This window comes from Pan paniscus, chromosome 6 (assembly GCF_029289425.2).
Source record: "Pan paniscus chromosome 6, NHGRI_mPanPan1-v2.0_pri, whole genome shotgun sequence".
NCBI lineage: Eukaryota > Metazoa > Chordata > Mammalia > Primates > Hominidae > Pan > Pan paniscus.
The window spans coordinates 160,879,981-160,896,646 of NC_073255.2; the positions used below are offsets into that span (position 1 = coordinate 160,879,981).

The 16,666-nt window shown below is 41.7% G+C and overlaps 2 protein-coding genes across 2 annotated transcripts in view; one reads left to right on the forward strand and one right to left on the reverse strand.

Annotated features, from left to right (window-relative positions):
• Positions 1-1,112: 1,112 nt before the first annotated feature.
• TMEM229A (transmembrane protein 229A) lies at positions 1,113-5,723 on the reverse strand. The gene has a single exon (XM_003815456.4). It carries the CDS (start codon positions 5,721-5,723, stop codon positions 4,584-4,586), a length of 1,140 nt encoding a protein of 379 aa, XP_003815504.1. The 3' UTR covers positions 1,113-4,583.
• The window catches only part of LOC117981271 (transcription initiation factor TFIID subunit 4-like), a 57,913-nt gene continuing 46,667 nt past the window's right edge, over positions 5,421-16,666 (forward strand). The window contains exons 1-2 of the mRNA XM_055114833.1: positions 5,421-5,424; positions 5,548-6,300. Coding sequence (XP_054970808.1) covers positions 5,421-5,424; positions 5,548-6,300 — 757 coding nt within the window. The remainder of the gene's footprint in view (positions 5,425-5,547; positions 6,301-16,666) is intronic.

Below are 16,666 nucleotides of genomic sequence, written 5' to 3' on the forward strand. Positions count from 1 at the left end.
GGCCTCAATGTTAAAAATGAGAATGAGGCTAATTCTAGTGAATAGAGGTCCACACAGACAATTGCTATCTTTGTTAGATGCTCCAGTACCAAGCCTAAGAATAGGAAAAAAACTAAAAACACCCTGGAAATGTAACAGAATCATCTTTTGCTGCCATCTTTCTCTTCAGTATAAGCTGAGCATGTGTTTGATGCATAGCGGTGTGGGAACTATATACTTTCTTCTTACTTTCCTTCAGTAAAGGAGCTTAGCTCCATTAAGCATTGTTCAAGATAGTGTATTTAAAATTAACATAAAAGGTAAAAGATTTTAATGCCTTTTAATATAAGGAAAATTGATTTTATTAAAATGCTTTAAGATACTACAATAGAATTACTTATTTATCACTCTAACTCTGTATTGTGAGTGTAGCTTCCTTTCCAAGTATATTGATTTTTTTAATGTGTTTTGGAAGTAGGAAACGAACCAAAGTAGTCTATCAAAATTCTCATTCACCGTCTTTCTTAAGCAGAACCAAGTCCATCATGCCGACGGAGACTATTTCAAGAGTAGAAATTCTTTTTATTCAAAGGGGTAGGATTAAACAATGAAAGACACGTTATATTTTTCTAACCTGTGTTTTGCTGAGCTGAAGCATGAAATATCAAATATTTATAATAAAGTATTCATAGTTAAGTACACTGAATCATTAAAATGTTGGAAATATTGAAATGGATGATAGATCTTATTGGAGTCCTTGTGTGATACAGGAACTTCTGTATTTACTGTTAACAAGAAAAACTCAAAAGGTTACATTCCTTTTTAGATTCAGAGCTCAAATAGAATTGATTTAAAATTTAAAGCCCTTCTAATAAGACATTTCAGCATTGCATAAGTTAAACATGGAGAAAAAAATAAATTACATTTGTGTTTTTCTATTAATACATTTCTTACTCTAAGTTGTTTACTAGAACTCAGAATAAATGTCTCTAAAGATTTAGTTTTAATTTTTGGCTGCTTAGCTCTTACAATGACATTTATTCTGAGTACCATATTAAATGTGTAGTAATAATTATATATATTTTTCCTAGCTTGTGATATGAGGTATCTTGCATTTTGGCATATTATTCTGATTTTAGAGACAGGGTCTTGCTCTGCTGCCCAGGCTGGAATGCAGTGATGTGATCATAGCTCACTGCAGTCCTGTACTCTTAGGCTTAAGTGATTCTCCTGCCTCAGCCTCTGAAGTATCTAGGATTACAGGCATGTGGCACTATATCTGGCTAATTTATTTTTTAATTTTTTTGTAGAGACGAGGACTTGCTATGTTGCCAGTTTGGTCTTGAACTCTTGGTCTCAAGTGATTCTCCTGCCTTGGGTTCCCAAAGCGTTGGGACGGCAGATGTCAGCCACCGCGCCTGGCCTTATTCTTATAAACTCAAAATTATCTGAATTCAAGCAAGGTAATGTATTTCACAGCATCACTGAAATATAAAGATGTATCATCTCGGGATAAGAACTAGGCTGATGTCAGTTATGCATCCTGCTATTAGCTCCCTTGTTATTTAATACCATGGAATAAAAAGGCAGCGTGAAAGTCTTTTTGCCACTATTGCCTGGCTTTTATTGCAGCTACTCTTGCATCTATAATAGTGGAAGGGAAGAGCAATATGGATTGTAAAATGAACTCCATAGAAGATCCACTGTGGTCAGTAGATCAAGGCATGACAGTATTGACGTTAAGAATGGACACTGGAGTCCAGTATATACGGATTCAAATCTGAATGCTCAGTAGCTGTATGACTTGGGCAGTTACTTAACCTATTTGGGTTTGAGTTTTCTTGTCTTCATCTGTAAAAGTAGGGCTGTTAGAGCTTTAAGTGAATATATGTGCACATATGTATGTATATTAAGAGATATACATGATATATATAAATAAAATATATATCTATTCCCTTGAGATATATATATGAATATGTGTATTCCCCTGAGATATATATGAATATATATATTCCCTAAGATATATACATATATATATTTTCACATATTTCTTTACACACACACACAGACACACACCCCTTAGAAGAGTTCCTTGTAGGTGGTAAGTGCTAATTAGATATTAACTATCATCACATTGCCGTCTCATTTCTGTATTTGAATTACTAATTAGTAACACAATGGAATGATCTGATGGTTCCTTCTTTTCCCTGCTTTTTCCTTAAAGGATCAAAGGTTGCAGCAAAATGTCACATTTAAGAAGCTGAGTAAACACAGAATGAGAAGCCCTAAAGCGAGGTGCTGTGTTAATAGACAGGCTAATCACTTCCTGAATACATAAGAACTAGCTCTTTGTAGAACTAGCAGAGAGACTGCTAACAGGTTTTTGTTTTAGATTGATGGATTGATTTTCCAGGAACAGGCCTGATGAGAGCCCTCATAAAAATTGCCTCTCATAGCCTATTGCAAATAAGTATAATCTTACATAAATCAAAGCACTAGTACGTAAGCATCCCAAGGACAGAGATTTTGTCTGTGTTGGTTCACAGCTATATCCAGAGTTCAGGCAAGTGCCTGGCAAATAGTGGAGGCTCAGTAAGTATCTCTTGAGTGAACTGAATGAATGAAAACCTTGACTTTTCCTTTAAATAGGATTAACATTAAAAGCAAAACAAAACAGCATGCTTTCCTACTTCCTTGATGGATTTCTGACCCTAAGAATGCTGTTAGGCAAGTAAGAAGGGCTGGAGAGCAGCATGTGAAGGGCACAGTGCAAATGTGTACATTTAGCAAGTATTTCAGAAATCTCGGATTTGGTGAAGTATTCGCTGGAGTGTGTGGTGCGATGTCACACTTAACTCAGATACATGTGTCACATTTGAATTACAAATATTCTGTCCAGCATCTCCCTAACTTGAGTGACTATGCTTATACTTTTTTCTACACAGGGTTTTCATAAATCTTTGATCCTTGACCAAGTGTCATAGAGAACTTTTCTTAAGTGAAACTCTCTGCAAACAGTTAGCTTATATTTAAGTTTCTATTCAGCTTTGAGTATAGTATTTTGGCTAAAATAATGTTTTGCATGGTCCATTTCACAGGTGAGGTTGATTATATAGCATTCATTACTCTTAATTTAGCTTACAACCTCAGATAGTGGTTTAAAATATATAACACTCATAACTATGTCTAAGTTAATCAAATTTAAATTATTTTCTACTCCTGTAGCAAACATTTTTTGAAAACAGAAAAAAGTCCCTTTTTACAGCATAGGCTCGCTGATAATTTGAATAGAAAACCACTCATTTCTATACATGAAATTTTCCTGATTGTCTTTGTAATAAAAACCGAGAGGATATTCGTCATCCCTGGCTGAGCTGCACTGAATTCTACTCTTTTATACATGTAATAAAACAGCAAACAACATCAAAATACATTATTAATTAGGCATGAATTTCTTAAAATGGTTTACATCATCTCATTTAACTTCAGAGCTTGCAGACATTAATAGTAAGTCACCACAAAGCTACTATTGATTTATAATGCACATTACCACATCAAGCCTGGCCCAAGGACTCTGGGCCCAGAAGGAAAAACAGCCATGGCAGAAATATGCTGAAAACATATCAGTATTCACAGAAAACAATTAGGCTTAATGTAATTAGAGTGAACATTCAGGTTCATTTTATTCAAAGGTAATGTTTCTGCCCTTGAAGTTCCATGTAGAAAAGGGTCCTTGGAGTTAGAACACTGTGGAAGGTGATATAATTTCACTTGGCCCTCGGCTATGTAAGGTAAACATTTTACATTATTGCACAGTAACAAAAATTTACAGCCATAGATAACACAGGATCTGATCAACGTTAACACACCTGCTGTTTAAGGCTTACCCACATTGGAAAGCAATCATTTCCAGGATGGAGATCAAATATCTTAACACAGTGTCACCTGTGTGAGTTGCTAGAAAAGACCTCTCATTTAAATATCTGTTCATAGAACGTGCTTTCACATTTTTCAGCCTCTTTTCACTTGTGTGCTAGACGGAGGCACTTTAAGAGCTATTAACTGTAGTCTCAAGAGTACAAGACATTGAGTTTCTTCAGTCATTGGTAAATATGGCAAGGAATTAAAATGAAATTAGATTAAAAAGAAAGTAAACAAATCACTGAATCAGAAAATTTAGCCAAATCTTGTAAAAATCACTGGTCTCTGATTTAAAGATCCCCCCCGCCAAAAAAAAAAAAAAAAAAAAATTAGTAGCTGTCACTCATCTATTGCCAGATGGGTAAACGCTACTACATCATTCTGATGTTAAGGTATAACGGTTTTGCTGTTTGGGCTTGTAAACGTTTGGGCTTGTAAACGTTTTAAAACATTGGCGACTAAAGTACTTTGAATTATGTTTCGAGTAGTGTTTCAAAGTATATTATACACGGGTTTCAAATAGAAAAACTAAAAGGTGGAATAAAACAAGTTGGAAGAGTTTAGTAAAGCGTATAAAAATTAAAGGACTAAAAAACCCACTTCATTTTAAATGTGTAAAAATAAATCGCATCCATTCGTGGGAATCCAGTGACTTTTTCCTTTTCTTTCTTTCTTTTTTGGTTTTAGTTAGCTGGTACGTACTGCACCCTCCACAACACGTTGGAAATTAGGTCCTGGTACACACTAAGGAATATCCAGCCAGGTAAATACATCAGGGTGATGAGGCCCATAAAATTGAGCGGGTAGTGAGAATAGTCCCAGGAACAAGCCCCGCACGTGCGGAGTCCCAGACCCCAGGACAGCTCCCACACGTAGATGAAGATCACGTAGATGGGCACCCGCTTCCAAGTGCCCCAACCGCGGCTGTAGTGGAGGTGGAAGTAGAGCTTTTCCACCACGAAACTGCAGCTGCCGTACATAAAGAAGGACCAGAGCGACGTGTGGCCGCTGGTTGTCCCGTCCCCCTGCCCCAGTACGTTGAAGAAGAAGGTGAAGAAGATCTCATCCAGAAAGCCGTGCATTCCGAAGAAAAGAAAGCGGGGTAGGTCGGGCAGCCCCTGGCTGGGGGCTCCCCCGGCGCCCCTGGGGCCACGGGGTCGTCGCCGCCGGGCTCCGGCCGCAGTAGGGACCCGGGCGCCGGGAGGGACGGGGAGCGCGCCCCTGCGCTGCTGCTGCTGCTGCTGCTGCTGTTGCTGCTGCCGCCGCCTCTGTCGCCCGTACCGCAAGCGCAGGAAGCGCTTTAGGAACACTTGGCAGTGGTAGAGCGCCAGCACGTACTGCAGCGCCAGGTCCAGCGCCCCTGGCGCCACCGCGACCCCCGCCCCGCCGCCCAGGCTGAGTAGTAGCGCCTGGCCCGCTAGGGTCTGCAGCCCCACGTGGGCCGAGGGGTAGAGGAGGAAATTGAAGACGAAGGCGTTGGGACAGCGCCGCTGCTGCAGGTACACCTTCTCCAGGGCGAAATGGGTGAGCGAGTGCAGCAGGCAGCGGTAGGGCGAGGAGAAGCCTAGCATCCGCAGGTCCGGGCTGCGGGCGAAGCGCCGGGCCGAGGACACCAGCACGTCCAGGGTGATCCCGTGCATCCCGTAGAAGTAGAGGCGCATCCAGGCGGGCAGCGTGGCGCTCTCAGCCGGCGCTTCAGCAGTGGACAGCGGCTCCGGGCAGCCGGCTGCCGCCTCGCTTCCTGGCCCGCCAGGGGCCCCCGGACGCCGCGCCGCGCCGCCCCTCCGTGCGGGGCCCTCGCTGTCCACGTCGCTCCCCGCCATGGGCTCGGAGGCTGTCCGAACGCCCGAGGCTGCACCGCCGCCGCTGCCGGGTGCGCGGAGCTGCAGGGCCGAGCGGCCGAGCCCCGCGCCGCCTCCTGGCCGCTGCCGGCCCCCGGGGGGCGCGCAGGGAGCTCCGTCCCGGCCGCGGTCCCGCGGCAGCGGGGGCTGATGCACTCAGGGGACTCGCGGGCCGCCCGGCTAGCGGAATCCCCCCGCCGTGACCCCGCTGCGCCCTCCCTTCCAGTCCCGGGCGAGGTGCTGCCCGCCCGCGCCCGCTCTAGCTCTCACCCTGCGCGGCCTAACGGGCACCGCGGCCCAGCCAGGGGAGGCGGCGCCGGGGCTGTGAGGGGAAATGCAGAAGCTTGTGGAAGCCCCATCCCCTCCGCTGCTAAGCCCCGCGCCTCCGCTGCAGGCTCTGGGAACGTAACGCGAGCAGCGGCGGCCCTGCCCCCGCCCTGCCAATGCCCCTCTCCGCCTGCCTCGACCTCTCCCGCCTTCTCAGGCCGCCCCCACGCGCCCGCCGCACCGAGTCCCACAGGGTCTGCTCGGGAAGGCCCGGCCCTGCTTCTTCCTCCAGGTGCGCCCACTCAACACAGGGGCTCGGGTCGTGCGGGGGGCGCTTGCTGGGCGGAGGCACTGAGTGGAGAAACACCTAACAGGTGTGACTGCAAGTTGATGGGCATTCCCTGCATCGCGGCAATCAGGGCCAGGGCCTGGCTGGCGGAGACGAATGGCTGAGTGCCACGGGCTGGAGGCTGGGCTCAAGACCAAAATATGGTGCTGTATACTTAATGTTCTTATTCAAAGCCAGCTGTGTCCCAGTCATAGAGAATAAACTCGAGACTCCACGCCTGCCCGCCCCTGCGTTACCCTCCATCTAAATTGCTGCCGCGGGGCCTGATCCACTTTTCCAATCTATTTCTTGGCCCATCTACTTTTCTGGGTTTACTCAAGGCCAAGGACAGAGATTCGATGTCCCCCAGAATTTGTGAAATGATTTCAGGCCAGTTGGGTTGGGTTGGGGTGTGGAGAAGAGGAAATGCTTTGTTCTAGCTACTGTGGGGTCTCAGGTGGAGAATAGTACCTCGTCCTGGCACACCCCGCTGCTGGGTTCTTCTTTTGGCAGAACTAGGTCATTCCAGAAATGGAGAGTGACATAAAGGGCCAGGGTTTATCTTTTTCTATCTTTTCCCTCCCTCCCTTCACCTCTCCCCTCTTCTCCCTTCCCTCATTCCCTACTTCCTGCCTTCCCCTCCCCCCTCCCCTCCCCTCCCCTCCAATCCCTCCCTCCCTCTCTCTCTCCCTTCCTCCCTCTTTATCTCCCTCCTTCCCTCCTTCCTTCCTTCCTTCCTTCCTTTCTTCCTTCCTTCCTTGGTGGAGAGAGTGGAAGGGGTTCAGAATGTTGGTGTGTTGGTTCCACCATTCTCTCCAATTTTGAATCAGTCTTGGAACTGGAAAGAGCCTCCGGGGTGAATTATACCGATTACCTCCCTCTTTCTCCTCCTTCCCCCCAAATTCATGTGCGGATAGGTAACAGTTCTGTGTTAGAGTTTAGATCCTCCCTTGATGAAAGGCTTTCTGGGGAATTTTTTTTTTTTCCTTCTGGCGAATAGACATAATGAGGCTGATCCTCTATTTCTAAGGCAACCTCCTCCTCACGCTGTCTCCTTGCCTATTTCAGCCCCTCACGTTCCAATCTGTGGTAGCTAAGTTGACTGTGAATTAAGAGAAACTTTCATGTCAGGGACAGGAATGTCAGGAAGTTTTCATGTGAGGGACAGAAACGTCAGGTAGCAGGTTCATCAAACTTGTTGCAAACCAGGTTTGATCTAGTTGCCCAAGTGCCTGAGCAAAATACAATGAAGGGAAATAATGTAAACATTTTTGTGAGCACCTTGCTATGCCTACACTGGGAAAATAAAGGGTTATAAGATGCTCTCTTTAAGAGGTGTGTAATCTAGTTAAAATGATAATAATCTATTATGCCTTCATAAAGCCTACTTATGATTATCAATAATAACTGATCGTGATCATTTAATGGTAAATACTAGATGTTTGTACTACTAGATTAATGTTTATTTTGAGTTTTTATTTCATTAAGTAAACTCAATCCTGGGCCCAATTTATCAGATATTACAAACAAATGCACTCTTTCTCCATAACTGCTATTTAGACAAGGGAAAGCACTTCTTCATAATACCATAAATGTAGTCATTCAAACATGTATATGCTAACTTGCTATATTAAACCTGAATTGTTTTCAAATAGCAAATTAAACTTCAAGGGCCCAAGTCTTCTATTTATTCTAACTTTTCTTAAGGATGCAAGGAAAATCTTGAAAATCTGTAGTCCAACCTAGAATTCATCCCAGGGAGTGTAGGAAAATCTTTTGGATTAAAAAAAAATTAGAGCTTTCATTTCTGTATTTTTAATGTCAGCATTTAAAAATTTCTATTTTGTATACCTTATATATTTTATAAATTACACAGTATAATAGAACATGTATAAAATTTATGTGTGTGTATATATACATATGAAACATTAAATTTTTAAATGAGGAGTATTCAATAAAACGTTTGGGCTCACTACTGTCCTCACAGTAGTTCTCTATCAAGTGGGTTAGACTACTAAAAATCTTCTCATTCTTTTGGTTCTTTTTCTGAAATGGTTTTCCATTTTTCTTAGGAGAAATCATACAAAATATAAATGAACAGTTAGAAAAGCATAGTAGAAAGTGCAGCTATGATCTGTTATTCTCTCCATGTTTCTTTTATATTTTCATTGTGGCCTCTTCTTAGTTAGACCATTTCGGAATGTGAGTGAAACTAACTTAAAAAAGTAAACAAACAAACAAACAAAAAAAACTCGGCATAAGACAAAGTATAAGAAAAATGCTCATGGTATATATCACCTTTAATTCTTTTTTTTGGTCTCATTTAAAAAATCAGTATTCTGTGCCATTCTTACCCCAGCAATGATGCCAACCTTTGTTTTTGCTTTATCATCACATTGTTCTTTTTGTTTTACATGCTTCATTGCTATATTTCTAAAACTGTTCTTCATTTTAAAACTGCAGGATAGCTTTACTGATCATCATCATTTTATATTAAAAATCCTCACATTAGAGTCTCTGTGAACATAAAAAGATTAAAAGCATTTCTTGCTGGTCTTTGCAGCTGTATGCTGTCAGGGCCAAGGGAAAACCTTCCTCTTTGCTCTGTGAATGTTCACTGAAAATCATGGACAAGAGGCAGATTAATTGGAGAAAAGGCTTACAAATTAATGTGTACATGGAGGCCCTCAGAGTGAAGACCTGAAGATACAGGAAGAATTGTCTATTCTTTTGCTTAGGTTCAACAAAGTATGGACAGTTGTGTCTGTACATTTTGTCCAAATGTGATTGGACAAAAGAGTATGATCTAAGGCTAACAGACTGAGTGGGGAAAACTCAGCAAGGCCTGTCTGTCGAGAATCTTCTTGGCCTCCCTGAGCATACATTCCCTTCTTCTGGGTATGGGGCAGGACACTCTCTGGAATGGGGATCTTATGACCATAGTCAAAAAAAGGTAGGTTGGATAACTTCTTGATGACCAGTGTTTACACAGAAAGGCAGAGGGTAAGTTAGAGTAATAGTTTTAGGTTTTTGGCTGGCTTTGAGGAAAAGGGGTTTTGGTGACTATGACCTGCCTTGGGGAAGAGGGATGCTAGTTTCTGTGGCTAGCCTGGTGGGGAATGGGACTGAGAGATAGAGGGGAGGAGAAGGTCAGAGAAAAACTTTTGTTTCTCAGGCTGCTTCCGAGGCTTTCATTGTGGAGTCTTGTTTTATGAGTCCCAACATTGCATTAGGTTGCAAAAGTACATCTGTAAACCCAGCAAATTTGGGAGTTGGTGGATATGAGGATAAAGGGAGTTTAAAAGTAAGAAACAGGAAACAACAATGAAACAGCATCATTGAGATTCCTTAGGTCTGGGGGCAGCCATTCAAAGAATACTTTGGGATGTTTTTCATCTGTGGGAAACACAGGCGTCTTTGACCTCAGGGACTAAGAAGCTGTTTGGGAAACCATCTCTACAATGGTGTAATAGTTCATGTGGCATAAATACTGACTGGCCAAGTTGACTATAAACTGGTACAACCCCTGGAACGAGGGTCATCAGTGTGACCAAGGAGAAATTTGAGAATTAGTACAAGGGCCCTTCGGAGGCTCACGATCATCTTTAATGAATTGTTGCCTAGTGGCCATAGGTTCAAGGTTGTCTTTTAGATGGATGGCAAGCCTGAGATCTTTCATTGCATACCAGAAGAACAGAAGGCAGGTGCATGGAGAACACAACATTAAGAAGACAGCTAAAGAGAAGTTCAATTGGGTAAGACATGAATGTAGTGATAGAGAAAACAGCAGTCATATTAGCAGTAGATATACAAACCCACAAACCTTTCTTTTTCCTTTCTTTCTTTTTTTTTTTTTTTTGAGACAGTCTCTCTGTCTCCCTCTGCCTCCCAGGCTGGAGTGCAGTAGTGCCATCTTGGCTCACTACAGCCTTGACCTCCTGAACTCAAGTGATCCTTCTACCTTGGCCTGCCAAGTAGCTGGGACAACAGGTATATGCCACCACACCTGGCTATTTTTTTATTTTTCATTTTTTGTGGAGACAGGGTCTCCCTATGTTGCCCAGGCTAGTCTGGAAGTCCTGGACTCAAGTGATCCTCCCACCTTGCCATCTCAAAGTACTGGGATTACAGATGTGAGCCACCACTGTGCCCAGCCTAAACCTTTCTTTTTTTTTTTTCCTGAGACGGAGTCTTGCTCTGTCGCCCAGGCTGGTGTGCGGTGGCGCGATCTCGGCTCATTGCAAGCTCTGCCTCCCGGGTTCATGCCATTCTCCTGCCTCAGCCTTCAGAGTAGCTGGGACTACAGGCACCCGCCACCACTCCCGGCTAATTTTTTGTATTTTTAGTAGAGACAGGGTTTCACCGTGTTAGCCAGGATGGTCTCCATCTCCTGACCTCGTGATCTGCCTGCCTTGGCCTCCCAAAGTGCTGGGATTACAAGTGTGAGCCACTGTACCCGGCCAACCTTTCTTATTAAGAATAAAATTATACACACATGCTTATCTCTCATATACTGTAATCATTAACTAAGAAGGAAGACATCCATCCAAGAAGGCTTTCAGTTGTTGAATGTTTGCTCCCTAAAAATACCACCTAAGTAACTAATTTGATAAGGCAAAGCTAAGTTTGTGGCTTAGCATGGTAAGGGAGCTCTCTACCTTGACAAAGTTTTAATAGCATCTTGGAGAGGGAGGGTGAAGTTGGGCTATTTATGAGGTTTTTGGTGCCTGGTTTAAGATGGGTTTTTCAATATGAGGGCTTGATGAAAGTTGGGTAATGATTATGAGATATTGGTTTATAATTGGTGGATGCAGCAAGGACAAGGTTTTTTTTGTTTTTTGTTTTTGTTGTTGTTGTTTTGAGGTGGAGTTTAGCTCTTTTCTCCCAGGCTGGAGTGCAATGGCGCGATCTCGGTTCACTGCAACCTCTGCCTCCTGGGTTCAAGCGATTCTCCTGCCTCAGCCTCCCGAGTAGCTGGGATTACAGGCACCCACCACCATGCCCAGATAATTTTTGTATTTTTAGTAGAGATGGAGTTTCACCACATTGGCCAGGCTGGTCTCGAACTCCTGACCTCAGGTGATCCACCCCCCTCAACCTCCCAAAGTGCTGGGATTACAGGTGTGAGCCACCACGCCCAGCCAAGGACAGGGTTTTGAGGTGAGGGTTTCAAAAAAAGTGTTGAGAATAAATGGTAAACTTTTATCTCCCTGGGCCAGGGCTTCTTGTAATAATAGTACAGTTGTAGTATTACAAGAATAATACTTCATGTATGATTACAAGATGCCCTGCCCCAAGGAAATAAAGACATTGTAATAGTAAAGCCATGTTGAAGAAGATGGTCAGATTGTAAAGTAACATTCATGTAGACAATAAGCTGTGTGGGTGTAGGTGGTTTCAGGTTTGCACAATCTAATTGTTTGGAATTCAAGAGGAGAATAGTTTGAGTAAGGACAGGTAAAGATAATTAAGAAGTAGGACTGACACTCTGAGTTTACCTAAAATAATGCTCATCCCAGTGTGTGTGGTAGAGGGGAGGGCGAAGAGAGAGAGTTTTATTGACTGCAGTAAAACCATACCTACATACTAAAGATATAAAATGTTTGTATGCATATACTTATAGTTTCATTTATTTTACTTACATCTTCTTTTTAAATTTCTTTTGTTATATACTAAAGTTTCAAATTAAAGAACTCCTGTTTGTTGCTTAAACATCAGGGAAGGCAAATGGACTGTCAGGAGGAGACTATTAGTGCTTGAGGTTAAATGCAGAAAGATCATATACGAGCATGTAAACTTTTTTGGATATGACACTGTTAGGGGATCATCTTGGAAATCTGCCCTGTTGTTCCTATTGTATATCTTTACAAAGCTCTTCTTTTTACCATACTCCTTTTATTCCTTCTTCTGATAATTTAATTAATGGGGAGGCATGTTGATATGAGGAATTTCCTTCCTTTTCCTTTTGTACCTCTTCCTCATGGTTTCTTGTGCCCTCATAAAATTATTAATTTTTAACTTCAGGCCTTCTCTTCTGTTACTTTTCTGTCCCTAGAATTTCTTGGAGCTCCTATTTTTCACCAGGAAACATTGCTTCCGTTGAGGGTTGTTTCTGAGATTTCATGGAGAGGGGCTCCTAGGGAACAGATATTGAATAAATTATTTTAATTCATAGAGATTAAGAAAATGAAAGGTAATGAGTTGCTTTGGAAGAATTTGCTTAAAAAAGAAAATTTCACCTAGAGCAATATTCAGATCAGGAGCACTCTTTTTGTATAATTTCTGCCTGCCTGCCAGTGCCTCACCCTGAGTCTGCCAGGGAGATTTTTTTCCCCATCCCAGTCAATTCCATTATGTTTTCAAAGGAAGTAGCTTATTTGGAATAATAATGCTTTCTTACATTAGGGGTTTACTGGTAACATAGAAGCTTTGTGAAGAGAGACTTTCACAGTTAATAGATACCACTTATTTGAATATCTACATATAGCTGTGCACTTTGCATTAGTAATTCATTGGCATTAGTAATTCACAGAACTGTTCTCTCTCTCCCTTTAAAGATGTTGAAACTGAGGCTCAGAAAAATTACTTGCCCAAAGTCTTATAGCTAATAAATCTAAAGCCAAAGCTTATGAAGCCATTTCCACTTGACACCAAAGCTTTCAGTGAGTGCTACACTGTGCTATCTCTTCACATCATGGTGAAGTCATCTTGAATGAGTTGTAGTAGCATATTTGACATATTTGATAAGAAAAGAAATCAATTCGTTTATAGTTCTTCTAGTGCATACTAACTTACCCCCAACTCCTCCCCAGTCCCTCCCTTTCTTTTGTTATCATGAATTTATTTTATTTTATTTTATTTTTTGAGACGGAGTCTCACTCTGTCACCCAGGCTGGAGTGCAGTGGCACGATCTTGGCTCACTGCAACCTCCACCTCCTGGGTTCAAGCAATTCTCCTGCCTCAGCCTCCCGAGTAGCTGGGACTGCAGGTAAGTGCCACCATGCTCAGCTAATTTTTTTTGTATTTTAGTAGAGTTGGGGTTTCACCATGTTAGCCAGGATGGTCTCAATCTCCTGCCCTTGTGATCTGCCCACCTTGGCCTCCCAAAGTTCTGGGATTACAGGCGTGAGCCACCACACCCGGCTTATGCATTTTATTTTAATCAACAATATACATAGTCATTTCATATTTTTTTCTGCACATTTACTTATTTTATTCCATCCTTCCTTCTGGGTTTCTTCACAAAATAGTAAATGGCTATGTGGAAGGGGTTGCTGTCTGTTACCAATGTGAGAATAAAAGATGTTGGAAATTAGATAATACGAAAATGAGTATGTAACGCAACAAGTATTCCTGTCAACTGTTGGTACATGTTACTAGACAAGGAAGTTAAGCAAAACCATACCCTGCTCTTCCAGTTGTTAACACTCCTATTCATGGTTATCATCATTTTTAAAAGCTTGGCTGGGTTCAGTGCAGTGTCTTAAATACATTTGCTTATGTTCTTCTATTTAACCGTCCATTTGTACCTGCTGAATCCCCAAAACATGTTAATATTTTCTGTATAGAAAAAGTATACAAGTAACTAAACATGATTGCTAATCTGGAGACTTTGGAAAGATCCACCCAATTTTTCAAAGCCTCATCTGGCAGTGAGGTGTGATGGCAGGCAGATAAAGGTAACTGAACAAACACCTCAGTCAAAAATACAGTTTATGATACAGAAATAAAGTCTCATGAATTTTTGGACCCTGTCTTGTTTCTCACATTTATTAAGCCTCTACTGCTTTCTAGTTATTCTGATGTGAACTGAAGATCCAAAGCTGAGTACATGGATCTTGCCCTCACTGAAATCACAGTTTAGGCTGAAGTGTTAATTTTTTAATCATTATGAGCAAGATAAGTTCTGGATAGAGAGAGATGTATACAGCACAGTAGGTGTGCAGCTTTTGGGGGATCTGATTTGATGTCAGCACACAAGGACTGCCAAGTCCCATTCTCATAAACGAGCCCAACAACTGACGTCATTAATACACAGAGCAGGACAGAGCAATTGAGGTTGTTTGTTAACCTTACCCTGGTCTCTTGTCTCATAGTCTGCTATGGAGGTAGGTAGATAGGTAGGGGCCAGTGGGATTTGTTTGCTGCCTCAAGTGGAACTACATTAACATCATAATGAAATATCTTTGCTCTTACACTACTGTGATATGAAATCCAATCTTCTCTGGAGGCTGATTTATTTTATTTTATTTTTATTTTTTTGAGACAGAATCTCACTCTCTCGCCTAGGCTGGAGTGCAATGGCACGATCTCGGCTCACTGCGACCTCCGCCTCCTGGATTCAAGCAATTTTCCTGCCTTAGCTTCCTGAGTAGCTGGGATTACAGGTGCCTGCCACCATGCCCAGCTAATTTTTGTAGTTTTAATAGAGACAGGTTTCATCATGTTGGTCAGGCTGGCCTCCAACTCCTGACCTCAAGTGATCCCTGTCTCGGCCTCCCAAAGTGCTGGGATTATAGTGGAGGCTGATTTTATGGTAAAAATTAATCACCAGGAGTACAAATAGTATATTTTATAGTTTAACACCTAGTTATTACATTTCTTAATTTTTTTAGTCATTATTTTATCCTCAATCTTGTGATGACAGGGCTATTTTTATAATTCATACTTATCCGGTAAAACCAGAAAATGTGGCTTACTAAAGTACACATGCAGTGTTAGTGGCAGAGTTGTTTCTTCTTTAAAATCCAAAAGCTCCTTCCGACCACACTGCCTCTCTGAAAAAAGTCACCTGCCCAATGAAGGGTTCCAAGTACCCACATTGGTTGCATGAAAGGACCCGCTAATGAGGGCTGTCTTAGTCTGTTGAGGCTGCTGTAACAAAGTACCATAAACTGGGTAGCTTATTGACAACAGAAATGTTATTTCTCACAATTTTGGAGTCTGGGAGTTCCAAGGGCAAAGGAGCATCGGATTTGGTATCCAGTGAGGTCCCATTTCCTGGTTTGTAGATGGCACCTTCTAGCTGTGTCCTCAGATGCTGAAATGGGCTAGGGATCTCTCTGTGGTCGGATTTATAAGGGAACTAGTCTCAAACCTCATCTAATCACTTCTTATAGACCCCACCTTCTAATACCATCACCTTGGGGGTTAGGATTTCAACATATAAATTTTAATGGGACACAAATATACAGACCATAGCAAGGGCTCAGAGAAGAGGAGGTTTTTTTTTTTACTTAAATTTCCAAAGACAGGTGAAGGAAGGCTAAGTCAGTCTTACTGGCCCACAGCCTGGATTTCTTAGACCCTCAGGTGAGGGTGTAGCTCTTGCAGCTCAGTGTACTCATTGCCCTCCTTAGCTGAGCTACTGGCTCTGTTTCCAGCCACCTAGTAATTTTCTTCCTTTAGCTGCAAGTTATCAGGCCCAACCTGTGTGAACATGTTTCTTCAGAAACTGGTCATGTTGGTGACATATTGCTACTTTCCGTAATTGCGATTGATTGCTGTAACTCTTGCCTTAAATAATATATTTATTATATTTATATTATATATTAATCGTATTTGACTTATAGCTAAATAGTAACATATATTTAATATATTTTCTTTATTCAACAATTATTGAACACTTCTGTGTAATGCTTGTACTATGTCTGGACATACAAAGTAAATATAACAAAGTCTATGTTCACTTGATATTTAAAATATAGGTTGTTGCAAAAGATATAGTTACTTATTGAAGAAACTGGAGAGAAAATAAAAAGTAAAACAAATACATACTACCCACGTAGGCAACCCAGAGCTGTCTACTCTTAATGTTTTACTGTATAGCCTTTGACAATATTATAGTATCACTAAAAGGAGATTATATTGTGTTCCTTTTGTAATTTATAATTTGTTCTTGTCGTTGATTAGAAAGCATCTTTTTATTTGATAGTTTGCTACCTCATGATTTGTAATGATTATAAAGAATTCCTTTGCATAGATATTCTGTAATTAAGTTAGCCAATCCCCAGAACCTTTTGTTATTATGAAATTCTATGTGGTAAGCATTCCCTTAGTCATCTTTTTCAAGCAACTATATTTATTCACCTAGAATGCACCCCTTAACCTTCAGTTGGAGGATTAAACACATCCACATTTTAAGGCTTTAGTTATTGTTACTAAATAGCTCTCCAGAAGCCTTGCTGGAACCTTTGAACACATTAGTAAAGTAAATACAGGTTGAGTATTCCTTATCTGAAATGCTATGGGCCACGAGTGTTTGGGATTCTGGATTTTATTGGATTTTGAAATATTTGTGTTATATTTACCAGTTGAGCATCCCTAATC

Excerpts from the sequence above, each read along its gene's own strand:
- TMEM229A (XM_003815456.4), bottom strand. The coding sequence starts at position 5,723 with ATGGCGGGGAGCGACGTGGACAGCGAGGGCCCCGCACGGAGGGGCGGC.